The sequence below is a fragment of the Chinchilla lanigera genome, unplaced genomic scaffold (genome assembly GCF_000276665.1).
Source record: "Chinchilla lanigera isolate Chin_1 unplaced genomic scaffold, ChiLan1.0 scaffold00086, whole genome shotgun sequence".
NCBI lineage: Eukaryota > Metazoa > Chordata > Mammalia > Rodentia > Chinchillidae > Chinchilla > Chinchilla lanigera.
In genome coordinates, this window is record NW_004955487.1 from 4,886,786 (window position 1) to 4,913,274 (window position 26,489).

At 50.5% G+C, this 26,489-nt stretch overlaps 1 protein-coding gene across 2 annotated transcripts in view; it reads left to right on the forward strand.

Annotated features, from left to right (window-relative positions):
• The window catches only part of Pxdn (peroxidasin), a gene marked incomplete at its 5' end in the record, with an annotated part of 69,028 nt that overhangs the window by 19,359 nt on the left and 23,180 nt on the right, over window positions 1-26,489 (forward strand). The window contains 10 exon segments of one of the 2 annotated variants that reach the window (XM_005404386.2): window positions 5,725-5,796; window positions 6,684-6,755; window positions 10,536-10,607; window positions 13,606-13,677; window positions 14,304-14,375; window positions 16,293-16,462; window positions 18,197-18,314; window positions 19,891-20,060; window positions 24,132-24,404; window positions 25,492-25,608. In XM_005404386.2, the coding sequence (XP_005404443.1) occupies window positions 5,725-5,796; window positions 6,684-6,755; window positions 10,536-10,607; window positions 13,606-13,677; window positions 14,304-14,375; window positions 16,293-16,462; window positions 18,197-18,314; window positions 19,891-20,060; window positions 24,132-24,404; window positions 25,492-25,608 (1,208 nt within the window). 2 annotated transcript variants of the gene reach the window in all.

The following is a 26,489-nucleotide window of genomic DNA, read 5'->3' on the forward strand; positions in this document are numbered from 1 at the left end:
ATCCTTCGCTGGGTCCAAATGGTGGGAGAGAAGCGGCTCTGGGGCCCCCTGGTGAGGGTGCTGGTCCCACGGGAGGGAGGCGTCCTCACAGCCCCCACCTCTCAAAGGCCTCCTGAGTCCATCACTCTGGGGATGAGGTTTCAACATGGTGTTTTGGGGTGACACAGTCAGTGAACTGCCCTGGGAGGTAGGGACGCCTGGTATTCGGATGTGCACAGCTCATAGCTTCTAGGTTTGTTTTTGTTTTTTGACAGTGTCTTACTGTGTAGCCCAGACTGGACTCAAACTTGCGGTGATCCTCCTGCTTCAGCCTCCCTAGTGCTGGGATGGGAGGCATGTGCCACCACACCTGGCTAAACATGTTTGCAGCTAATAAGGAATGGAATGTGAAGTGCATTTGTAAAAAGGTTTTAAGGTAAACTACTAGACATCAGAAAGAGCAATTGGCTTGTGGTGGCCGAGGATGACCCACCATCAGTGTGGCCCGTCGGGACTCCTGCCCAGCCCTCCCGACCCTGGGCAAACGACGGAGGAGGCACTGGAGGGTGTGGTGGCATTGGATCCTGCGGCCATGTCCTTAGGTGGACCCCTGCATGCCCCTGGACTGGCAGATGGCCCTTATCGGAGCAGCAACAGTGATGTGCCTAGGTGATCTGTTCCCTGAATTGAAATTTTATACATTGGAATACAGTATTATTCTAGGGCTCAGCAAAATGTTTTAAACTTATCCCCTATCAACGTACAAAATTTGATTTAAGTTTTAAAAATTCAGCATTCAGGATATGGTGGCATACACTGTGACTTCAAACACCCTGGGAGGCAGAAGCAGGAGAATTTACAGGCTTGAGCTTAGCCTATTTTGGACCTACGGAGACTCTGTCTCAGAACAAAAATTTAAAAAGGGTTGGAGGATGTAGTTCCATGTGAAGTCCTTGGGTTCAATCCCCAGAACTGCAAAAAGGAAAAAAAAATCAGCATTCCAACTAAGATGTTCTTCTTACACAGTTGGGCGATTTCATTGTTCTGCTTTGACTCCGTGGAATCTCCCAACATGAAAAACCCTGCTCTTGTTCTGTGAGTTTTCTGCTCCATGGAGCAGCCGAGGTTACTTTTTCCTAAAGCGGATACTGGAAGGGAGTAATCTTGGTGAGAAAGATTTCCTGCCTCTCCCTGAAACGCAATGTACTGGCCTCAGAAAGAGGCTGATGAGTTCTGGGTTCAAGCCTGGAAACCTCTTTAGGGTTTGAGGTTTGGTCTCAGCATGGGTTCATCAGGTTTGTTCAGAGATCCATCACATGGCCCTCCCAGTGCGTGGGTCCTGGCATCACCCCCTCTGCAGGTTAGGAGCTGTGACCTGGGCTGTCCTCCCTCACCCCACTGCATATGTTGATTTCCTTCAGCCCTCTGCCCCCATCCGCAGCCTCGTTCCCACCCTGCCAGCAGATTCGCCTGCCCCTCAGCCCTCCGAGCTCTTGTACCTGTTGTGTCTACTCGGCAGCCCCCCTGGGGTCTCTGAGCTCAACGTGGGACCTCCACCCGCTTTCCGCGGGCATCCTGCTCTCAGGCCTGGGACTTCACCAGTGGCCACTCCAGTGCACGGAGACCCACTCACAAACACTGCTTCCTGTTGCATACTCAACATACTAGTGACCGCCATTACCAAGCCTGATCATATCAGAGCCAAGTGTACCATGAGACTGATCCAGAGATGGCTTGAGAGACATTAAATCCATACCTTCACCCGCGCACCGCCTCCCCCCAGTGACAACACAGTGCTGTCTTCCACACTCAGAACTTCATGTGAGCACCCGTTACAGTTCTAATTTCTAAAACTGAAAATTCATTTTTATTTTCAAGACAGGCTGTCTCTATGCAGTTCAGGCTGGTCATGAACTATGTACCAGGCCAGGCTCGCCTGAACTCACAGCGATCCTCCTGCCTCAGCCCCCTGAGTGCTGCGATGACAGGAATATACCACTATGCCTGACTCTTCATAGTTCATTTTTAAGGGAGGTGTGGTAGTCATCCCAGCACCCTGGGAGGTGAGGCAAGAGGATCACAAGGTCCAGCCCAGCCTGGGTAGCTTAGTGATTCAGCAAGACACTGATTCAAAATAAAAAATAAAAAAAGGGGGAAGTAGGTCAGTGGAAAGGCTCTGAGTTCAACTCCAGTCACACAAATAAAGACTATATATATTTAAGACTGATTTCCCCTCTGGAGTGGAGCAGAGGCTGAGGCCTTCAGGACATACTGGGGGTGCCCTCCTGCTGGACTACAGACTCATTAGAGCAGTGCCCGAGGCTGTCACTTGGCCTCTGGCTGAAGCAGCCATGCAGAAATTCTCGGTACTAATGAGAAGCATCAAAATGAGGGTGATTCTGCAATAGGTTTCCCGGTTTTTCACCCGTGGGATCCAGTCATGAATGGCAATCTTACATAATGTATAATGATGCCCAGAGTACTTTTTTCAAAAGTCCAGATTATTGAAAGAAGGTAGTGAGTGAAAGACAAGGAGAAGAGAGTCAGTTCACCTCTGAAATGTCTTGTTTGCAGAGAGAAATCTGCAAGTGGCCTTTTGTCTCCTTAGTGAGAAATAGGTCCCCAAGTACCAAAAAAACCCAAACAAACAAGGAGACCGCCCCCCCATGAAATCAACAAGTACGAGTGTCCTTCATAGCTTATGAGTACCTTCTGTGTGGTTACATTTTCTGTCTACAATCAAAATACATATGGCTTTCAAACCACACAGCATGGATTTGTGATGTTGAATTTGATGCTAAATCATCTTTGCTTAAAAGTAAATTAAAACATCCCTTTTGGCCAGGCGTGGTGGTGCACACTTGTAATCCCAGCACTTGGGAGACTGAGGCAAGAGGATTGCTGTGAGTTCAAGGCCAGCCTGGGCCATATGGTGAACTCAAAGCCAGCCTGCACTACAAAGTGAGACCCCATCTCAAAAGCAAAAACAGAACACATCACTTAACATGTGGAAAAAATCAAAGATTATCTTATTTTAGACATAACATCATTAAAGATGATGATGTTTTTCTCCATAGAGACTCTTCCATGATTAAATGGCGTTGCGTGGCCTGTGCGTCTTACATTACTCTGCAGGAGGTTAAAATATCTTAACTAGGCTTTTATTCTGCAGCTCTGTAAAGAATTACGATTGTGATCTTGACTAGAAACCTGTACTTTGCTGCTTCTTCCTCAGCTACAAAGCTTGACAATGTCTTCTTCTTCCAGTAGGTGTTGTGGCTCCATCAGGAATTTAGAGTAATAGAAATATGAAAAACACAACAGTGCAAACCCCCTAAAACTTCTTGCCAGCTTTTTAAGTAAGAACTATAAATTGACCTGAGTTGTGTTGCTTAGACCCAGATTTGGGAAACTCTCACTGCATCTTTCCTGGGTATCCCAGGCATCTCTCTTGGAGAACCCTGAGAGTAAGTGCCTGGGACTATGGGATCCGAAGCCTCCTGAACGTCTAGTGGGAGCAGGGCTGCTCCGGAGCTGGGCGGATAACAACTGCCTCTCTGTTTCTGCCACCGACAAGCGCTAGGAAGAGAATCACCCAGCTTAGCTTCTGGTTAGCCAAGTAATTTCCTCGGGCCTAAATCTCCACTCTTCCACTTCCATCTTTGCCCTCCTCCCGTCATCTGCCCCAACACAATCTGAGCCCTTCATCCGTTCCTCCACTCCTGTCTTCTTTCGGTGCTTCTAACTTTCAGCACAGCCCCAGGGGCTCTGAACATAATTGTGAATTAAGACCCCATTTAGTCAAAGCAGTCTGGTCTGAGCAGAGTGTGGGGACAGCATCTCAACAGACAGTGAGAACCAGCAAAGAAGGAAATGCAGGGCGGAGGGCAGCGTGCCACGGAAGGAGGCCGGGGTGCTGGGGCGCAGAAAGGGAAGATCTCCACCACTCCTTCCTGTTCGAAGACCTTGGCCCCCTTTCTTTTATGGCCCCCTCAGCTAAACAGTTTGTGTTAGTGGCTCAAACCAATACTTTCTGAGAAGTGTCATATTGAGCAGTAACTAGAGCCAATTATGTAAATCACCGTCAGTGATTAAAGTGGCTGCAGAGAACCAGGTTCCTGAAAAGACCTCGAGTGGTTCCAGAGTTCGGAAAATGTCCTATGAGAAACAGCCATTCCTGATTGCCACCACATGTTGCCTCAGGATCCCAACTCACTTTCCCTGGGCTCAGAGCAAAGTGCCAGGAATCTTGTGGCTTCCCAGGATGCGAGCCTGACGCCCTCAGAACCGGAGTCCCAGGCCGGCCCCTGCCTTGGCTCTGACAGGCTGTCCCGGCCGCTCCCAGCTATGGCTCCCGGGCTTCAGTACAGCGCCCTGGTCTGTCGCGCTCTCCTCCTGGCCCAGTCCCTGTGTCTCTGTCTCCACTTTCCCCTTTTAAGGACACAGCTCATCCTGTCAACTTGGTCACTTCTGTTCAGGTCTTATCTCCAAACAAGGCTGAATCCTGAGGCACAGCGGGGAGGGCTTCAGGATGTGAGTTTAGGGGAGACAAAGTCCAACCCCTAACCATTCTCACTGCTCTCTGAGTAAGGAATTTAAATTTTTCTGTGACTGCCCAATGAAGACTAAGTCTTCTGTTTGTTTTCCCAATGATTTTCACACATATTGAATGTAGTATTTCACTCAAACTGGAGACAGCCTGACGTCTTCCCTGCAGGGTTCCCTTTAGGACTTTGACATTGATCCTATCTTGTCCCTAGATTTGTCCCCAGGTCCCCTCTGCTGAGCACCAGCTCCCCTGAACTCAAAGCCTTTCCCCTGTGGAGCCAGCTTGAGATGATTCTGTCACATCCCCCAAACCCCCTACCTCCCCACCTCCCGGTCTCTCAAGTCCCATCCCTCAGAATGCCTGTTTGGAAACATGGGGTCAAAGCCCAAATGTTAGCGTCACTTTCCCAACTCACCTGCTGAACTGGCTTGTTGTTACAGGACATCCGGTCCTCCCTTCTCTGGGAATAGACTCCCAGTTTGTCCATCTTACGTTATGGACATCTGGTCTACCCCTCTGTGGTTATGGGGACATTCTGGTCTCTCATTTGTGATTATGGGACATCAAGTCTGCTAATGTGTGCTTATGGGGGCATCTGGTCTGCCCATCTGTAGTTATGGACATCTGGTCTATCTGTGGTCACGGACATCCTGTTTGTCCATCTTTGGTTATGACATCTGGTCTACCCATCTGTGGTCATAGGACATCAAGTCTACTAATGTGTGGTTATGGGGCATCTGGTCTGCCTGTATGTAGTTGTGGACATAAAGTTTGCCCATCTGTGGTTATAGACTTCCTGTCTGAGCTCTATAGAGGTGACACTGCAAAGTAGTGAGGAGCAGCAAAATTCCAGCTCATGAAATGGTCACTGTGCTGGACAAGTGTCGGCACATTTCAGAGCAAGCGTGACTTCCTTCTGGAACATCGGCAGACCTTTCATCTGTGTGCATCATCCTGAGACTTCCTGACAGTAGTTTCTAATGTGTCAGCCAGAGGTGGGCTGTGTAGGTCTTGTAATTTTATCACCTCACACTTTACTATTTAATCAGATTTCTTTGGTTTTTTGTCATTCAGATAAATATTCACACAGAGACAAGGGATCATCCAGGGCATATCCTGAGTGATTGAATTTTTTTAAACACCTCATTTTGAAAATGCCTTTCTCTCATACAAACACATTTCTTGTTTCTTTGCAGGGACCTTCGCTTTAACAGAATTAGAGAGATCCAACCCGGGGCATTCAGGCGGCTGAGAAACTTGAACACACTGTAAGTTGAAACTTTGGATGGGGAACCCATAGAGAAAGGATAAATGGAAGCTATCACTGCAGTCCCCTGCAGGCCATTGACCGCTGTGGTCACATCTGAGCCGCCGTTGAGCATGCGTGGCCAGGGGCCATGGAGCTGGGTGCCGTTTGTGTGCTCAGTCCCCTTGGAGTGAGGTCCTGTAACATGACAGCTCATGCCTTGGCCCAGGCTGGTGATCACTCCCAAGACCCTTGTTTGCTTGCTGGGCCAGGGCTGCTCTCCTTCTGTTGTGAGAGGGAGTGGGATGGGGCTTCTGCTGTGCTCAGTGTGGATGCGGCAGGTCTTCAGTCCACCCAGTTCTGCCACAGACCTGGACCTGCACCTCCCTGAGCACACTTAGCACCACCAGAAACAGATTTGTCCTCAGCACCAGGACTCACTACTTGGCCTCCTGCAGGAAGGCAGAGACAGGAACCAACCAAGTAGGCCCATGGAAGGCAGGGGGAGTGGTGGCTCTGGACACCATTTCTGTTATCCATGGGAACCAATGGTGTGGGTGTTGAGTGACTCCTTTAGTGTGGCTTCCAGGGTTGCTGCAGAGTGGTCCAATCTTACCTACAGTGGGAAATCAGATTTCAGGGCAAAACTGTATACTTATTTATACAGGAGAGAGGATTTTTTTCTATAAGAAGGTGGAAAATGTGAAATAAGTGGAAACTCATCCTGGGGAAATCTGTCAACCCCAAGGGTCACACACCATGGTTTCTTGGGTCATCTTGGTGCTTAGCGATGGTGATCCAGGCTCTATGGCTCGGTTATTTTGTGGTCTCCACAGTTGTTGGAAAGTTTGTCTTTAGTACCTCTGAGCAGTGTTCTGTTTTGAAGTCCTGTCACCCTTTCTTTCTTAGGCTTCTCAACAACAATCAGATCAAGCGGATACCCAGCGGCGCATTTGAGGACTTGGAGAATTTGAAGTATCTGTAAGTTGACGATCATTCTTTCTCTGTGCATATAATATGGGGTGTGACCTCGCCATGTGTGCAGTGTATGGCTTTCTATACAGGCTTCATCCCAGGAACTTTATTTCCAGAAGGTGAGTGGAATTTCGCTGGGAGTTTAAAGGGGGCTGTCACCAGGATAAAGTGCCATGTTCTGTGACCATGTAGAGTCACTAAGTCTTGTGTAAGAGGTGCTAGGTGCAGTAACCATGAACCTAGTGACAGTGATACTTTTGGGGACAGAAAATGCCAGTGTGATCAGTGATGCCTAGCCAATCTGCTCGCTACAGAACATAAGCCTTCTCCTTCCAGCTGTAGGAGCACACAATGAGAGGTGTTCATTTTCCTGGAATATCATCACTTCCTGCTAATTCTTATCTTCCCCTGATTTTATCTCTTTTTATCTAGTTAAACTTTATTTTTTAAAAAATCAGCTTTAATTCATTATCCAGAACATCTACTTGTTGAAGTTAGTTTTGTAGTTTAGAAAAGGACTTCCTGCTGAGTGTGGTGGCGTACACCTGTAGTCTCAGCATTCAAGAGGCTGAGGCAGGAAGATCCCTGAGAGTTCAAGGCCAGCCTGGGCTGCATAGTGAGTTCAAAGCCAGCTGAACTACATAGTGAGACCTTGTCTCAAAAAAGAAAAGAAAAGGACTTCTTTTGAAAAGCACTGGTTTAGTACCCTTCCTGTGCATTTATTTTAAACTGGGAAGGATTTGAGGAGACATTGAGGTTGCATAGATAACATCCTGAGTCTACACAAGCTAGAGGTATGTGTCCCTTGGATTTAGCAAATTGCTATTCTTTTTAGGTCATAGGTAGCTTTCCAAAGAGAGCCATTTCTAACGATATAAATTTACTAGAAATTTATATTATAATTGAATTTACATATCTTTAAGCTGATTTTTAAAACACAGCTTTTTTTTTTTTTGGTACCAGAAATTGGTACCTGAGTACCAGAAAACGTACTCAGGACCTGCACTTGCCAGGCAGGTGCTTGTACCACTGAGCTATATCCACGGCCCCATAGCAGTTTTTAGTGCTGATGTATATCTTAAAATCCACTTTGATTTTAGATGTTTCAGTGGCTCCTAGTTACAGACTGCCTTGTACTTTATGAAAATATATTTTCCTCAATGAAAATGTTATGTATAAACTTTCTTTCTGTCATCTTTTGGCATAGAATGCTAATCTTTATTGCATGAATGTCACTAAGCCTTGTTACTGATTTTTAAAATGTAAGGCCAACTTTCTGTTTATTCTGAGTGTGTGTTTGTGTGTTTATCTCTCATTGTGGTTGTTATTTTAAGTGCTGTGTAAATTCCAGAAGGAAGCTTTGGTTTCCTAGATAGTAGATGCAGTTAGATGATAGCCAGCATTCAGTGTGTGTGTGTGTGTGTGTGGGAGAGTGCATGTGTGTGACTTTTTCATTTGTTGCTCTTGGTTTTAAATCAATTAAGAGCAGCTTGTGTACTATGCTAGTTCATTCATATTAGAAAGTTTGGGGCATCATTTTTTTCTGTTTTGTTTTGTTTTGTTTTTTGAGACAGGGTCTCAACTATATAGTTCAGGCTGGTCCTTAACTCACTATGTAGCCTGGACTAGCCTTGAACTCCGAGTGATCTTCCTGCCTCAGCTTCCTGAGAGCTGGGATCACAGGCATGTGCCACCACACTCAGCTAAATAATACCTGCCAACCCCACTGTTGACCACTTGCTCTGACCATCCCTGCTTTGACCCCTCCCTCTCTCCTTCAGGACACAGATGGGATGAGGATCATCCTGGGAGGAAGGTGGCATCCGGGTCCCCTCGTAGAACGCATTTGGGTAATCAGCATAGTGGGGTTTTCAGTGTTAAGAACTCTTCTGAGGCCGTGCATGAGGCTGAGTGGTGGAGCCCTTGCTCAGCGTGTGCAAGACCCTGTGCTCAGTCTGCAGCACCGTACATGCATGCGCATTCTCACACACATACATGTGCACACACGCATGTGTGCACACACACACGCACGCGCCTCTTCTGAAATCTGTGTTACCTCAGCCTTGTGTTTGCGGTCAGGGCTGAAGTTTATGTTTAGAAGTTGGAGAGTTCTCATTCCCTGGGACCCCACTTCCTTCCAACAGGAGAGGAGCCTTCCCCTTGATTCCCCTTGATTCAGGTTTCCTGGTGGTGACATTGGTTCTGGAGAATCAGCAAAGGGTCAACTCTGTGGTCAAGTGGAAAATTACAGTGTATTATTAGAAACCTTCTTAGAGCTGGCATGAAAACCAACCTTGCTCCGCTGTCGCTCCGGGGGTACACGCATGCACCTGCCTTGAGTCTCATGTGTCACACATCCTTCCGAAGGATTCCTGCCTTCCTCATTGCTATAAGCTCAGGCAGAGCAACATTCTCACTGACATTTTGTTTTAAGAAATAGGCACAGAGCCCTCCTCCATCCAGACTGAACCTTCCACAGAGGAAGTAGTAGTAACTCACTAAACCACAGTCACTGTGTCCAGGGTCACATTCCAGGAGCTTCCTATGAGGTGTGTGATCCCATTTTGCAGAAGAGAAGACTGAGGCACAGAAAGGTTGAACTCTAGCCCATGGTCACACAGGCAGCAAGGGGGGCCTCCAGCAGGCTGGGGAGCTAACTACCTGCAGGGCTGTGTTGTGGGTGCTGTGCTGCAGACCACAGGGTGTCCTGGCCAGCATGTGTTATGGCCTGCAAGTCTCTGAGGCCGCCTCAGTGAGTCTGTGCAGAGAGAAGCACTGAGACAGGCTGCAGCACTTACAGGGAGCAGAGCGGGTCCCACTAAACTGGGTCCTGTGCCAGACATCAGTGACAGTGCAGTGACACACTTGGCCTTTCCAGAAGTGATGCGACACTGGAAGCATCAGGAGGGAGCGGCTGCCCGCGCGCTGGTATCTCCCAGAGTCTTGCGGGGACTAGGTGCCTTTGCCTGCCATGGTCAGTGCGGGGCATGCAGGCTTCCTCCAGAAAGGACCAGGGGGGATGTGTGAGGCTCCACATGCCACAGCCACCCTGATGCTCCGTAGTGCAAGCCTAGCCAGACACAAGACATGGAAGGATGAGTGTGTCCATCATGTTCCAGTGAAACTTCTATGGACTCTAAAATATGAATTTCATATACTTTGGGTTTCTCATATAAGCAAAACTATATGATATTTGGGCTTATGCGTCTGATTTATTTCCCTTAACATTACGACCTCAAGGTGCATCCATTTTCCTACAAATAGCTCAAGTTTATCCTTCTTTATGGCAGAGTAGTACTCCATTGTGTGTAAATACCACATTTTCTTTATCCGTTCAACAATAGACATATACTGATTAAAACTGTAAAGTCCATTTTCACTTTGCAGGCTGTGTGCACACAGGTCATGGGCCAGTCTTGTGTCTCTTCTGATAGTCACATTTTATAAGGGGGGGCATTCAGGACACCCCCAGGCTCCCGCTGTCTCTGCCCCATCTTTAGAACTGTGTCAGTGTAATCTTACAGTCAGTGCCTCGTACACGCGCGTGAGGAGTGGTTTGTGTTCTCCGGGCCCCAGAGCGGCCCCACGCCAGCCACCTTGCATTCGCCCTGCTAGGGAGGGCAGGGAGGGGCCTGCGGAGCAGCCGGGGCTGCCGTGTCCCGTTCTGGCTGCTCCAGTGCAGTTGTGAATTGGAAACATCTCCACCTGTCCACGCAGCTCTTCCTGTCCGTGGGAAGTGCGGCCTCGCGTGTGTGTGCTAACCCTCTTCCGTGTTTCTTGTTTCAGCTATTTGTACAAGAATGAGATCCAGTCAATTGACAGGCAAGCGTTTAAGGGACTTGCCTCCCTAGAGCAACTGTAAGTGTGCCTCGTCTCCCGTGCCCGCTTTGCCTCCCGCAGGAGAGGTGGACGCAGTGTGCTGCTGCATGATGCATGTCCGCAGCGGCCGGGTGCAGGGAGGCTGTGCATGGACATGGAAAGCGCCCCGGGCCAGTCACTCGTGCCCCTCTCTCCCCTCTCACGGGTCCACTCTGTGTCCTCCCCACGGCACTTACTGGGTTTTTTCTATGCACCTGACCCTAGGCCATGCATTCAGCATTCCAAGAACAGTCATCGATTGGCTCCCTGTCTCATGCTAAAAACTGTAATGCTGGCCAGACATGATGGCACATGCCCATAATCCCAACACTCTGGGAAGCTGAGGCAGGAAGATTCCAAGTTCCAGCACAGCCTGGGCAACTCAGTGAATTAGTGAGACCCTGTCTCAAAATAGAAAAGGGCGGGGGATGGAGCTCAGTGCAAAAACCCTGGGTTCAGTCCCCCGTAGTGCAAAAAACAAACAAGTGAACAGACAAACCAGAAAACCTGTGGGGCTCACGTTTTCATGGAGCACACATGCAAACTGGGAAGCCCAAGTAAAACCTCCCATGCCAGTGGTGTCCGGGGCTGCGTGAGGCTGTGTCCCTCACACGCCATGTCCTCTTGGTGACTCTTGCACATGAGGTTTAATGTCTTCTGCAGTCGTGTCATACCAGCTCTGTCCCGCCGTGTGCTCCAGGTTGGCAGGGTTGGTGTAACTGGGGCCAAGCACACCGTGCTGTTTGGCTACGCCCAAAGTTGTGCTTTGCTATGAAGCCAGAGTGTAGACTATGCGATAGAAAGTTCTGGTGAAACAAAGGGCTTTTTCCTTGGTTGTTTGCCAGGCTCACCCCGGGCGTCTTCAGGTCTCTGTGGTTTTATTTATGGACGGAAAAGGGCCACGTGCTGGCCTGTCGGTCTGTGCCCCCCACCCACCGTGATCATCCGAAAGACGCTGAGTCCTCTATGCACAGAGCGGGTGGGGCAGCAGTGCTCAGGCCTGGGGAACATTCAGACCCGGGGCACAGACAACCTAGGGCAGCAGGCGCTTCTTTGGTGGTTAAGGACTTGAGCCCAGGCCTCGGGCATGCTAGGCAAGTGCTGCACCACTGAGCTATGCCCCAGTTGCAGGTGCACTTCGCAGGATGTGGATTACAGCCCTGCGCCCCGTGCAGTACAGAGTCCCCTGCCCCCGTGCTCTTGGGCCTTGTTGAGCACAGTATGAGAGAAGGAGGGCAGGCATTTGCAAGGGACCCCGTGGGCTCTGCCCGCACACATGGTGATAGGACCATGTGCCCAGGCGGTGGCTGCCTGTGAAGCCTGGGCAAGAGCATGGGGTCCCCACTCTAGGATACGGGCATCCAGGTGATAGGACCTCATCTGGCACTGTGGGGAGAGATCAACCCCAGAGGCCTCAGGCACCATCTGTGGCCAGGGGCAGCCCCTGCTGATTTGGGGAAACTTAGACCCCCTCTCTGGCTGTAATGTTAGAAAAACAGATCCTGCTGGGGAGGCTCAGAAGCAGGAAGCTTCTGGCACTGTGAGAGGCTGAGGCAGGAGGGTCATCAGTTTGAACTCAGCTGGACAACTGAGCAAGACAGTGTCTCAAAAAATAAAAAGAGCTGGAGTGTAGCTGAGTGCAAAGGCCCTGGATTCAATCCCCAGGGGTGGGGGCAGAGAGGGAGCTTGCCAGACCAAAGTCGGAGCCCAGGTCTGAATTCAGCAGTGACCCTGGGCTCTTGCAGAGTGTCTTCCTGTCCTCCACGGTGGTGTGGTGGTGACCACACCGTAGCCCAGCTTCTCCAGGGTGCTATGGACCCCCACTACTGGCATCCCTAGTGCCTGTGATCTCCTCCTGTCAGCTGCCTTCCTGGTCAGGTGGAAGGGATTTCAGGCTAAACCACTCTCCCTGGGGCTTGTGTGTTTACCTTTTCCCTCCTCTGTCGCCCCCAGCCCCAGCAGCCTGGCACAGATGGGCCCCACAATGGAGCCTGAGGACACTGTCATCCGTCTCCTTTGGGATCTTTAGGTCAGACGCAGCCCCTGTTTGCCCCGCTCCATTCCCTCCTGGTGGCACACCCCCTGCTCCAGACAGCCTGGTCCCCGAGGAGCCCTGTGTCCCTGAGGACAACCACCTGCCTCTGTGCCCTGGGCCCGCCAGTGGAAGGGCCCCGAGCAGGTTTTACCAGGGGATGGAGTCAAAGTTTGGGGACACGGAAGTGACAGGCAGCGATGTCAGTGTTAGCGAGAGCTGTCAGGAGCACAAGGTTGGGAGCAGTGCTTGTGTTGGGTATGTGGGAACCCCAATGCTACACACTGGTTCTGCTGCTCCTCTGGTCTCTTTGAAGGAGACCTTGGGCATCACCAGGGCACCCAGGTCCCTGCTGAGATTTCCAGCCAGAAAGCCCATGCAGTGTTTGACTCTGCCAGTTTTCAGAGAAAAGAGCCGTAGACTCATGTTTTATGTGACAGAGGAGGTCCTGGGGGACATGATCCTGTGTCTCTCGGTGGTGTATCTCTAAGTCTCCTGTGCTGTCCGTTTGTCTGACACGCACACAGCATGTGATTCAGGACCATGACCCTGCTGGGCCCACGAGGCAGCTAGAAGATACGAGGGCAGGGATTTGTGTCCAAAATGATATGTGGTCTTTGAAGCTGTGTCTTCAGCTGTGTTGTTCAGTTTCCTTGTGTTTTGTAGTGAGTGTGTCAGGGCTGGGCCACCATCGTGTCCCTGGGGTCTGTCGTGGGACCAGAGACCTGGTCCGTGTCCAGACTCGTGTTTCCCACATGTCACAGTGTGTGGTCATATGTCTGTGCCCAGTTTCAGGTGTTTTTAGTCTTCCTGTTTGTTGCTCTCCACAGTGTCATGTATGTACAGTTACCTGTTGACATATGAGTATGAGTGACCTGAAAAAAGCTTTATAAGTGGAAGATCTGGGCCTGAAAAGGTTATTAAATTGTTTAAATCATTTTGTTTGTTTTTTTTAAACTCCTCTAGGTACCTGCACTTTAATCAAATAGAAACTCTGGACCCAGATTCATTTCAACACTTACCGAAGCTTGAAAGACTGTGAGTTGCTTTGTGTTCTTTAGTTTTGTATTTTTCAGTCCTGGGCCCAGTACACTCGTGGCTTTGATGGAGTCAGGACAGCAGGTGCTAGAGGCCTGCAAGGAGTTTGGGCATAAAAACCTGCCTTTCTGGCTTAACAGGTCAGAAGGCAGACTTGCAATTTTCTCTTTATATGGACACGGTGATAAAATTAAAAGTATACTAGGGACTGGGGGTGGGGCTCAGTGGTAGGGCTCTTGCCTTGCATGCACAAGGCCCTGGGTTTGATCCCCAGCCACACCAAAACAAAAAAAACAACTGGGGAGGTAGCTCAGTGGCCCCTAGGTTCAATCCCAGTACCTGATCAGCAACAACAAAAATATCCTTATTTTTCTGGCCTAAAAGAGTCCAGTTTCCAAATTCACACACATGCAATCGATGTAACCAGCAAGATTTTTGGGTTTTTTTTTTTTTTAAATACCGGGACTCGAACTCAGGACCTTGCACTTGCTAGGCAGGCTCTGTGCCGCTGAGCTATATCCCTGGCAGCAAGGTATTTTTAAAAAGCTGATGTATTTGACTGCTCGCACTCTGGTTTGCCTAAGAAGTATTTTTTAAGAATTGGTTTGTGTTATCTCTTTTGACAGATTTTTACATAACAACCGGATTACACATTTAGTCCCAGGAACATTTAATCACCTGGAATCTATGAAGAGACTGTGAGTATACCCCTTGCTGTGTAGCTTTGCTAGGAATCTGTTAGACACCCACTGGCATCTCTCTGCTGGGCGCTGGGAAGTATTTCTAGGGTCAGGAAAATTTTAGGAAAGAGTCCGAGTACAACTTAAATCCGTTCTCATGCAAGAAGGCGAGCAGGTGACTGAGAATAGGAGAAGAAGCTAAGCCTTTAGTGGGCAGCTAAGACCTTCAAAATTACCTTTCAGTTCCTCACATGAGCTTCTAATTCCATAGCGTGCATTTCATGGGTGGAAATGGGCTCTGTCTACAGTCTCCTCCTCCTTCTTCTGTTCCTTGACTCAGACTGCGGCCCACTAAATGAAGCCTGATCCTTTGTTTTCCAGGCCCCCAAGTGATCTTTTTTATATCAAGACATTCTTTAATAGACTCCAGGCATTTGGGTGCTGATGGAGAAGTTACTTGACAGCTGTGCCTTCCCTAAGGTCTTGAAGGCACATTTCTCAGCTAGATGTGGCACAGTCCAGCATCAGTGATGACCTGGACCCAGACACAAGACCCAGAGAAGCTGTCGCCCTTCCTGAGCAACTTGTGTGTGTCTGTTTTCTCTCTTCAGTGAGATAAAGTGGAGTAAGGCATAGACCTTTGTATAGTTTTCTTCTTTCGATTAAAAAAATAAAATCACCAGCCAAACTAAGATCTGCACGCTACGTGGAAGATAGGACAAATACTTCCATGTTTGACAGATAAGAGGAGGAGAAAGAAATTGCCAGATAAATAGAAAATAGCCAAGCCCAGCTCAGGCAGAGGGCGGGACTCGGGCTGCATCAGCTCACAGCTGTCTGTTCCCAGCTCCTCCTGGGTGCCTGCTAAGAGCCCTTTCAGATGGGGCCTGCCGTCCACCCTGAAACCGTCCTCCCACTGTTTGCTCACTCTGTTGCTCAAATGGGACCCTAATTTGGACTCAGTGGCAGATCTGCCACACTGCCCAGCCACCATCCGGCCAGAGAGGTCTCCAAGCCCCAAGCCCTGGAGGCCTCACTGAAATCCCCTCTTTCCGAGCGCAGTGGTTGTGTCCCTCCATGGGCTTGTGGGGCAGGCAGGACTGGCTGGGTGCTGCCTACCTGGCCGTCCACCCCTGCCCCTGAACTGACCATCAGGATCTGGGACTCAGCCATAGTACAGTGGGTCACATGCTGGTGCCCTGGCTGTTGGCTGTCCCATCCTCTGGTGGCCTCTGCCTTCTGGAACTGCATCCTGTCCGCACAGAGATGCTACCTGTTTGCTGGAAGAGGCCTATGGCCAGGCCAGGCCTGTGTCCTGATCCTTGCTGAGCTAATGTCCTAGAGAAAGACAGATGGGTGTGTGGTCTTCCGGGGCTGTGGGCCTGGAGTGTGGACCTGACCCCCGACCTGATAACCTGGGCAAATCCCTGCTGGGCTCTCAGCGGTCTGGGCAGGGTGCACAAGTGGTGGTACCAGGTGTTCCCACCTGGGTCCCCCGGCCCCCTTCCGACTCCTTTCCCAGGGTGCAGGAATGTCGTGTCTCTGCTGAGTCAGTCAGTGCCAGGCTTTAGAGGAGCCCAGAAGCTTCAGGGGCCCTGGACCTCACCCCACAGGGGACACACCCTGCCATCTCGTTTCCCCTCTGTGACCTGTGGGGACTGAGATGATGGGGACCCTACAGTCCCCGGGGGTGATGAGAGTCCAGCAACGGGGAGGCTTTGTGGGTTGCGCCTTTACCACTGATTTGCAGGAACTTCGCCAACTTGCCCAGTCCACACTTGCCTCCGATTTGAGCTCAGAGCCTGACCTGGTTTCAGGCTCCGTGCTGGGAACCCAGTGCTTAGTGGGCCCAGCGCGTGTGTCCAGGACCCATGGCCCGCCAGGCACCTTGGGCCCTCATGACTCCTGGGTCTCACTGGCTGCCCCCCTCCCCAGGCGGCTGGACTCCAACACGCTTCACTGCGACTGTGAGATCCTGTGGCTGGCAGATCTGCTGAAGACATACGCCCAGTCGGGGAACGCACAGGCGGCAGCTACCTGCGAGTCCCCCAGACGCATCCAAGGCCGCTCAGTGGCCACCATCACCCCCGAGGAGCTAAACTGTGGTGAGAAGCCAGGCTTGTCCCCGGGTTGGTGGTACAGAGAGCCTGGTGTGCATCTTCAGCCACCACAGGCCAAGTCTTCTAAAAGCCAGGCCTTGGGGCCCGGGAGACAAGGAAGGACTCTGCTTGTGGGGCTGGCTCTAGTGTCTGAGAAACTATTCGACCATCGCTCCCAGCCTAGGTTTTGTTTCAGGTTGCCAGCTGTGCCCGCTGTGCCCAGGCTACAGCTTCCTGACCTGGCCCAGCTGAGAGGGCGGGGCAGATCGGTGACTCTGGGGCAGCCCTTGGGGGGCTCACCAGAAATGGACGTGAGGGGCTAGCTGGGGGCTGGCCACATGCCATTAGGAGTGTGATAACCCCCCTGTAAAACTTATCCAGAGAGAAAGAACAAGGCCAAGTCAGACTACAGGGTACAGTCTTCCTTTTAAATGCCCAAATCCAAATCGTTGTTCAGCTTCCTCTTTTAATTTGTTTTTTGTTGTTGTTTTTTTTTGTTTTGGCACAGACATTAATTTTTCAGTGCTAGGCATAGTAGTGCACACCTGTATTTCCAGCACTTGGGAGGCCAAGTTAGGGTCATCATGAGTTCAAGGGCAGCCCCCCAAAATTTTTCAGTTCTTTGTCCAAAGAATCGTTAATATTTTTAATATAAAAACAACATGAATGAAAGCTAATCAGGGATGTAGCTCAGTGGTACAGCACCTGCCTGGAAAGCGTGAGGCCCCAGGTTTGATTCTCGAAACCAACAACAACAAAAAGACCGGAAAAACAAAATAAAGTTAAAAATCAGTACATTTCGAGAGGACCCCACTGATAACGGGACATACATTTTTCAGTCTCCTTGTGTGGAGAGGGGACTGGCTTTTGTGCCATTAATTGCAGGCTGCCCCTAGCATGAGCGTTTGTTCCCTTGGTGTCTGTGGTCTATGTCTCTGGATCCCCAGCCCTAGATCACCTGTCCGCTGCGGCTTCACTTTCTGCACCCTATGCTGGACAGACTTCCCACAGTATCCAGCAGGCTGTGGTCTGAGTGTGCAAGGTGAGCCGTTCTCGGCCCGTCTTGGAGGAGCACCTGTCCGTTGGAACCATCTTTCTAGCAATCCTAGCAGTGATGGCTGCGCCTTGCACCTATATCAGCTCCTGTGCAAGGCGCTGCACATGCATGTGCATGTACGTGCTCGTGTGCATGTTTGTGCTTTCTTTTCAGTACTCACAGCACATGTGGCAGACAGTGGTGGCCTGGGAGTGACCAGGTGGTCAAGCTGAGACTTCACACTGACCCTCCCTAGAGGCTGGAAGCCATCGTAGGAGTGATTGGGATGGGGAGGTTGACAGGAGGGATGCACGCTCCACGAGGGGTAGGTGGAGGCCTGGAGCCTCAGCGCCAGGCCTCTGCTTTTGGGAGGACTCATCCCCCAAAGAGACACACTGTTCAAGGTTCCTCTCTTGGTTCCTGGGGAGAGCGAGTGTGGCATCCACACAGCACTGGCGTTGTTCCCAAGGGCGTGGAGTGACCTTGGAGTCTGCTAGGTCTGGTCTGTGCTGCCCCCAAGGCTGTACCCCGAGATGAAGAAGAATGGGGGTCTGTGCCATAGGACAGTCTCCGTGGGGAGGTTTGTGTCCGAGATGGGCCTGGATGGTCTGGTTTTGTCTTGACCACGAGGTTTGGCCTGGGTTCTCACGTCCGCTCCCTTCGCAGTTTAAACTAACAAAGTCTCCTTTCCTCATTGGATACAGAAAGGCCCCGGATCACATCGGAGCCACAGGACGCAGACGTCACTTCGGGGAACACAGTGTACTTCACCTGCAGGGCCGAGGGCAACCCCAAGCCTGAGATCATCTGGCTCCGGAACAAGTAAGCTCGGCATGGAGCGGAGCAGCAGCCAGAGGTCGCTGGGACGCAGGAGGCCCATCTCAGCACCCATGCGCCCCGCTGTGTCTCAGCACCCTCCTCCCAGGTGGGGAAGGTTAAATGGGGACGCTGGCTTCCCCGTTCTACATGACAGCAGGACAGGGGACACTCCCTGTCCCCAGCCCATGTACCGGAGACCCTTCCAGCCCTGGTCCCTCACAGCACTCAGCCAAGAGGAGCTAGGGGAGGCTTCCCTATCAACAGAGGATTCTAGTGTAAGCTGGCTCTGGACGCGGGCCAGGTGACCGTAGCCAACACCCCGAGGACCTGCCCTCCCCAGTGTGTCATGTGACGACAGGGTTGGAGACAGAGACCTGGGAGAAGTGGAGTTGGGTCACGGGGACATCTAAGGTCCCATCACCCAACAGGGTGGTCAGCCGTTCAGACACTGACCCCATCCCCTGCCCCTCCCACGAGGGCCGAGTCCCAGAGCAGATGCTGGTCTCAGCTCAGCGGTGCTGCGGAGATGACCTTGGGAACTGCCCAGTGGCATTAGAGAGCTAGGGACACACAGGCTAAAGGTGCATCAACCTGCAGAGACCTCAGAGCTAGTGCCAGCACACAAGGTCACCCTGACCTTGGATGAGGGCTGTGCAGGGGAGATGGGAGGTGCCATCGAGTCTTCAGAGACCTCACTGTCTTGTAACTTTGAGGTCTGAGAACCAAGTGTGGCAGACCTAGTGCTGAAGCCCTGAGCCCGACCTCCAGTGCTGGCTCTGCTGCCCGCCCACCTGTGTCCCTCTGCTGGGGGACGTCCAGGTGGTTTCTGTGTCATGGGGAAAAGGGTTCAGATGATGCTGGAGCATCTGGGGCCAGGCTTTCCCTACCTGTACCTTGGGAACCTGAGGCACGGGAGTGCCCAGCATGGAAGGCGATGCCTGACCTGGGCTGGGGGGTGCGGGCCAAAGTTTTTAACTCGGCTTTGTTGTCCCAAGCTCTGGTGCCTGGAGGCTTCCCTGACTGACCACCCCTCCTAGGTGGCTCCCTTGGGACCTGGCTTTTTATTCCCTCATGAGGGACATCAAACCTCACCCGTCTCCTCACTGCATGCTTCCCAACAAAAGGAGCAAAAACCACGTCACATGGCAGGCAAGGGACAAGTGAGGGATTAAAGTGTCACATGTGACACCTCTGTGGTGCAGGAGGAGCACCCCCCCGCCCCAGAGAGCAAAGATCCAGGGATTTGGGGGGCAGGGACCTGGACGCCACAGCCTCATGGTTGTATGGAATGAGGTAGCACCGGAAGCGCATTGTACATCTCAAAAGGAGAGCGTTTCCTTGATTTTCTTTCCACTGTGTTTATGGTGTTTTCCCCTTTGGAGTTAGGACCACTGTAAAGCATTTAGATGGACAGACTGGATGGGTAAATCGGGTAGAGGTCTAGGTACACAGGCGCTTTCCCAGAAATGCCTCTAGTTCAGAGGAGGAAGGTCCCTGGGAGGCCAGGTCAGCCTTCCCGTGTCCTCCCCCAAGGGTACACAAGGCATTTCCTATCAGCACCCCGACCCTGTCTTTCCAGTAATGAGCTGAGCATGCAGGCAGACTCTCGCTTAAACCTGCTGGACGACGGCACTCTGATGATCCAGAACACGCAGGAGACTGACCAGGGCATTTACCAGTGCATGGCCAAGAACGTGGCTGGGGAGGTGAAGACACAGGAGGTGACCCTAAGGTATTTTGGGTCTCCAGGTACGTGGAGCGTGTGTTGTGTGTGATCGCCCCAACTGTCCTCTGCCCCATCCCTTCCCACCAGCTCGCTCATGATAGAAACGAGGAGGTACAGGGCCAGGATGGGAAGTTGCTGTGTCAGGGTTGGCCCACAGGGTGACCCATGGTGGCCCCACATGAGGATGCTCAGGGTAGCATCCCACACCCTGACCGCCCCCTACCCTGCCCGGTCTCAGCTAGTGCTGCTTGGTAGTGAGCTTTTGTTGGCTGAGGACTCTGTTCCCTTGAAAGAAGATAAAAATACTGGTCTTTATTTAAAGTTACACTGTGCAAAATGTTGGCACGTAATTTTAAAAATAGGAAAAGTCTGTCCCAGGCAGGGACCTCTGGCCATGTCCTTCTACATGGTAACAAATTCTGCTGTGACCCCTCTGGTCCAATTTCTGGTGTGGTCAGCAGAGGATTCAGGAGGGTGGGCCTGTACACTCACTGCCCCGAAACAGTGTGGGTCACTGTGGTTCCCTGCCGGATCTTGGGGACCACATGCAGCTGTAGAGCCACAGTCCTGCCCCAGCTGGTCTTAGCTCTGTGCATAAGCACTCAAAAGCTGCTGTCACCACTATTTTATATTTCAGGCCATGGTGTGTGGTTCCATGTATTTGTGCCTTTGTTTAAATGCTTAACCCTTAAAAACTGGTCCGGTCTTTGCCACGCTGCCACAGCCCATCATAGACATAGTAGTGAATGAACATTCCGAGCTAACAGAGGAAATCGAGAGGCGGTTACTGCTGCCAAAGCAAAGCCATTAGACTCATAGCCCTCCACAGTTCCATGCGAGGCAGCTACAATGTCTGCAGAGCCATGCAAAGATGCAGCTCCTGCTTGTAGAAGGAGGCCATGCTGCAGCTTTAAGGAATAAAATAATCCCTAACTCAGGCATGTAGTAAGATAATGATGTGAGTACTTGGCATAAAGCAAAGGAGACGGTGGTAGACTGTGGCTATGAGCTCGTTTAGGAGAACTGCTTTGTGAGCAGTTAACTGACTCTTGAGCGGAATGTCCGGCCAATCTCTGCATCGCAGAGCTCTGTGTTTACCTCCTCTTAATCTGAATCTGTCTCAAGAACAGCAGCCTTGTCAGCTGCCAGTCTGAGCACCTGGCGCATGCCCTATCCCAGCCCCTAAGATGGGCCGTGAACCTCAGGGTGGGGGGCAGCCTGACTGCTCCCTCTTCTCAGATCAGTGAGTTGAGAAGAGTTTAACATTTTGCAATGATTGAAACCCTTTAGAATATTTGATGGCACAGGATGATTATGTGAAACGATTTTTGAGTGTTTCCCAGTTAGGTTTTATTGGAACATAACCACACTCTTTTTTTAATGTATTATCTGGGGTGCTTTCTCTCTGCAGCAGTGGAGTTAAACGCCAGCACTAAGCGTGTGGCCCACACAGCCCCTAGTGCATCCTCAGGCCATGCACAAAGATCTCATCCACCCTGTCCCACATGAAGGCACTGTCCTGTCGCACAGGACAGGAGCAGAGCAGCTCGTAAGACTCCCTGGGCCACGGGCAGCCAAATACACATCACCTGTTTCTAAGATCTGTGGGAACAGGCCTCAAAGTGGCTGGTGAACTGAACTTTTGACGATCAGATTAAATTATTTAAAATAATCATTGTTTTTTGTCTTCTATTCCCCACTACTACTCTGAGAAGTTAGTTGGTGGCTATCCTAGACCATTTTAGAATATATTCTTAAAGGACTGGAGTCCAGAGTTACTATCGGTCGCTGTCTACAAAATATAGTCACCTTGTCTTGGTTATGTGCTATGGGAGCTTTTGTGTATTTTTAATCTATAAAACACTCTTGTTCTGTCTTGTCTTGCTCCCTTCACTCTCCTTCCTTCTTCCCCTTCTTTCTTCCTCTCCCTTCTATTCCTCCCTCACAGCTCACTCTCACTCTTTAGTGATCACCACCCTTTTGCCCGATATTAGGGAGAGATGGGTACCAAACCCCTGCAAGGACCAGAACTTCCCCAGGGGACCACTTTCTCTCTAGTTCTTCCTCTTCCTGGTGGTGAGGGCCATGCAGGGTTCAGCTGCAGCTCTCTCTTTGACTCCCCTCTGGGCCTTGGTTCTGATCTGTGCAACCCTGAAGGCTCCTCAAAGCAAAGTTCAATCCTGAGGTTCTGCAGATGAGCTTTGGTATTGTTCTGGTCTCAGGTAGCTTCAGTCTCTAGTGTGCCGGTGTGATAGCAGCGCTGGGATTAACTGTCATGCCTGTGTTTTTGATGATGGTTAGACATTCGATGAACACCACTTAAACATTAACAGAATGAAAAAGCTGCAGAAAAGTCTCCACCCTGACTCTCTGAGCCCTATCCACACAGTTCCCACCCTGTCCTCCCTCTCCGGGACACCTGCCGATGTTGATTTCTTATGGTCCCTCCTGGGTGAATCATCATTCATGTAACTAGAGTGGTGCCTTGGTTCATGAACTTAATTATTTCCACCAATCTGGTTGCAAATTGAATTGGATAAGAACTGAACCAAATTCAGTGGTTAGGTTCAATGTTGACTTTATGGAGAAATTTGATTCAGTTCTCATCCAATTCAGTTTGTGACTGGAATCATGGAAACATAATTAAGTTCATGGACCAAGGTACCACTGTACTTCTAGATATTTCACAGATTGTTAGTTGTCATAGCTCCCTGTACATCCTTTATTCAAAGCATCTTGGGCAAGATGTCGTTTGAAATTCAGAAATTTGGCGGGGGTTTCTTAGAAAAGTTATGGGAAGTGTAATTAATTACTGGCTCACACTGCCGGTAAGCACTGTAGCAAATCGGTGCCCTGCTACAAGCTGTTTTTTCATTTTTTATTTTTTGGGACTGGGAATCGAACTCAGGGCCTCATGCTTGCCAGGTAGGCACTGTGCTCCTGAGCTGTATCCCCTGCCCCCAAGCTGTTTATTGACAGGAAAGGGAATAAAGTCAAGACCTGACCTCATGCACCATGGGTTAAATTTTGTGTGAAAATAATGACTTTTGAAGCTTTCTGGAGACCAGACTCGTGGATAAAGGGTAGTTTTACCAAAGTAAGATTAAGAAGGATGTTTGTACCTACGGTATCTCCTGTGCCTACAGGACGTCTGTGAGTTAGGTTCCCAGCAGAGTGATTTCTGGGTGCAAGTGTGTACGCGTGTTTAGTTGTGATGTCCACGCTGTCTCTCTCCAGATGGCCCATGTCATTTTATACCCCTGCTGTCAGCATGGGAGAGCCTGCTTCTGCACAAACTCAGCCATAAAACACATTAGTAAGCATGTGGGTTTTTTTCATAGACTTATACTTGAAAAATAATTTTTCTTTTTGTGATGAAATTGATATTTTATAAGGTCTGAATACATAATACAAACAGTATTTTGTGCTGATAGGAATTAATAGCAAGGTTTAACAAGACTGATGTCATGTGTTTGGGATAAATAAGAGTTCTCCATAGAATCTCGTATGTGTCTAAAGAAGGAATCCAGCTTTTTCTCACCACTGGTACTGCTCACCAGTTGCCCGCTCCTTTTTTTTTTTTTTTTTTTTTTTTTTAATAATTTTTGAGACACAGTCTCACTAACTTACTAAGTTGCTCAGGCTGGGTTTGAGCTTTCCATCTTCCTGCCTCAGTCTCCCAGAGTGGTGGGATGACCGATGTGCACTAATATGCCCAGCAGCCTGCCTTTGTTTGATCTGAGTCTGGATTTTTTGCGGGGAGGTCTTTTTGAGGCAGCGTCTCACTGCGCAGTTCAGTCTGGCCTTGAACTCAAACTATGTAGCCCAGTCTGGCCTCTGACTCCCAGCTATTCTCCTGCCTCAGCCTCCTGAATGCTGAGATTAGAGGCGTGTGCCACCACACCCAGCTTATGGATCATTTTTGTTGCCTGCACACGTTTTGGAAAGGAAAGAAAAATAATGCTATCACATTTTGCTCTTGTTGCTTATGTTGGAGGAAGACAGAATGAATGAGTAGCCTGAATGTAGAAAGGTATCAAGCAAAACCCTTGCAAAACTAAAGGAAACTAACAGAAGCTTTCTGCTCATGACAGCGAGGCTGGCATTTGTGATCCAGCCACAGAACACAGAGGTGCTGGTGGGTGAGAGCGTCACATTAGAGTGCAGCACCACAGGCCACCCCGCGCCACAGATCACCTGGACGCGAGGGGACCGGACCCCCTTGCCAGCCGACCCTCGGGTGAACATCACTCCCTCGGGTGGCCTCTACATACAGAACGTCGCCCAAGAGGACAGCGGGGAGTACACGTGCTTCGCGTCCAATGGTGTGGACAGCATCCATGCCACAGCCTTCATCATCGTACAAGGTGAGCGGCAGGGGTGGTATCAGGACACCGCTGCACGCCCAGCCCTGTTCCCTTACTGTGTCAGCACCACAATGCATGGAGAAGCTTCTGTCTTGGCTCCACCTCAAGCCCACTGTCTTGGTTCCCCTTAACTTGCTTCATTAACACTCATCCCATGTGTGCATGAGTCTTTCCCATCGCTGAGACAAAATATCTCACTTCACAACCTAAAGGAGAGGTTTGTTTTGGTTCATGGATCAAGGGGTTCAGTCTATGGTTGGCTGGCTCCAAGGGAGAAATGGGATGGTAAAAAGGCCTAGCAGAGGAGAGCTGCTCACTCCATGGCAGCCAGGAAGCAGAGAGAAAAGAGAGGAACCAGGGACAAGAGTTCACCCTTCAGGTCACACCCCACTGACCACTTCCTATAACACAATCAGCCATAAACTCATCCATAGATGGACCCACTGAGGAACATGGCATCCCATGATCCATCACCTTCCAAAAGCCCAAGCCTTGATCCCAGGAGACTTTTGGGGACATATCAGACCTAAAACATAGCAACCTGGATACAGGTGCATTTTCTTGTGTTGGCCAAGGCTGTGCTTTAGCTGTGGGCTCTGAGTCTTGGCCTACAAACTCTGCAGGAGTTCACACACATCAGTGCAAGGTCATCTCTCATCTGCAGCCAAGTTTGCGTCCCCGAAATCAGACTTGGGCATAGGAATAGGTTTTCACATTTCGGCTATGTATTTCCAAGTCATTTAGCTCCCTTAAAAAGGAACTTGTAAGTTTCTAGAAAAGTCAAGAAGTGTGAAGTCCAGAGGATCTAGAAGAATCCAGAAGTGTGGAACTCAGCTCCCTGCACAGCTCGCCCTCCTCCAACCATTCCTTCACTCTAGCTTTTTTTGCATGTATAGCTGTGCATCCCTGGTGTGGGGTTTTACTCTTCTGTGTTCCTTACTCCTGTAAAAATGCGCTTCTGCTAGATACCCTGTCCTGTCTGCATCTGCTCACAACACTGGCCTTTTCGTTTCATTTTAATTCTTGCATGTGCTCTCCACCCAGCATTGTCTCGAACTGCCCCGCTGAGAATGTTTCTCCTTCAAAGCTCTTCCGCAGTTCACTGTGACGCCTCAGGATAGAGTGGTCATCGAGGGTCAGACGGTTGATTTCCAGTGTGAGGCCAAGGGCTATCCCCAGCCAGTCATCGCCTGGACCAAGGGAGGTAAGATGCCCCTGGGTTCCCTCCGCTCAGCCAGGCAAACCCAGCATCTTCCAGAATGGGCCGAGCCGGGGCAAAGCCCGCAGGACCCAGGAGCTAGGAGAAGGTGGAAATGTCTCTGTGACCGCCGTGGCTTTCATGATTCATGGCAAGGACGGCTGACAGGACTAGGGTACCAAGATGCAGACTGAATAACACCTCCACAATTCTCACAACTTACGGGATGGAACTTCCCGGGTCCCTTGTGCGCTATGTTAAACAAAGAGTGGCATTTATGCGCTGACCCCCTGCGTTCCCGCCACCATGTCTCCACCAGGTGCAGGACTATGACCTCCATAACTCGTGGTCCTTGCTGGAAAGATGGGTAGTGCTGGTCTTATGGACACACATCCACCCCAGATCTCTTGACATTTGTGTCCAGGGCCCTGGAGATCACCCGGCCATGCTGGCTTGAAACAGAGCGTCTCTGTGTCCTCTGGTCCTTGAGGGGGTCCACCCCAACCCCTGGGAATCTCTGCCTTCGGGCCCCCAGTGATGAGAGAGAGGTTTATCCACAAAGGAATTGCAAGGACCCCCGTGGGGGAGCCTGGTCTCCAGCTCCCTTCCTGTTTTCTTCCCAAAGCTTAGGCCCAGCTCCTCAGCTGCCCCTAGTCCCCATGTTGCCTAGACTTCTGTTCAGACTCTCCTCTGGCCACCTGCTCCTCCTAGCCCCTTCCCGGAGGGGGCCTGTGTCCTCCCTGCTCACCCTGCAGTGTAGGTGCATGTCCCAAATGGGATCTGCTGCATGGCTGAGCAGAACCTGCTTCCCGATGGCCAGGGCCTGCCTGCCCCAGAATTGTGTTCACAGCCCAAGCTCTCCCTGCACCGAGGATCCGTCCCCTGCC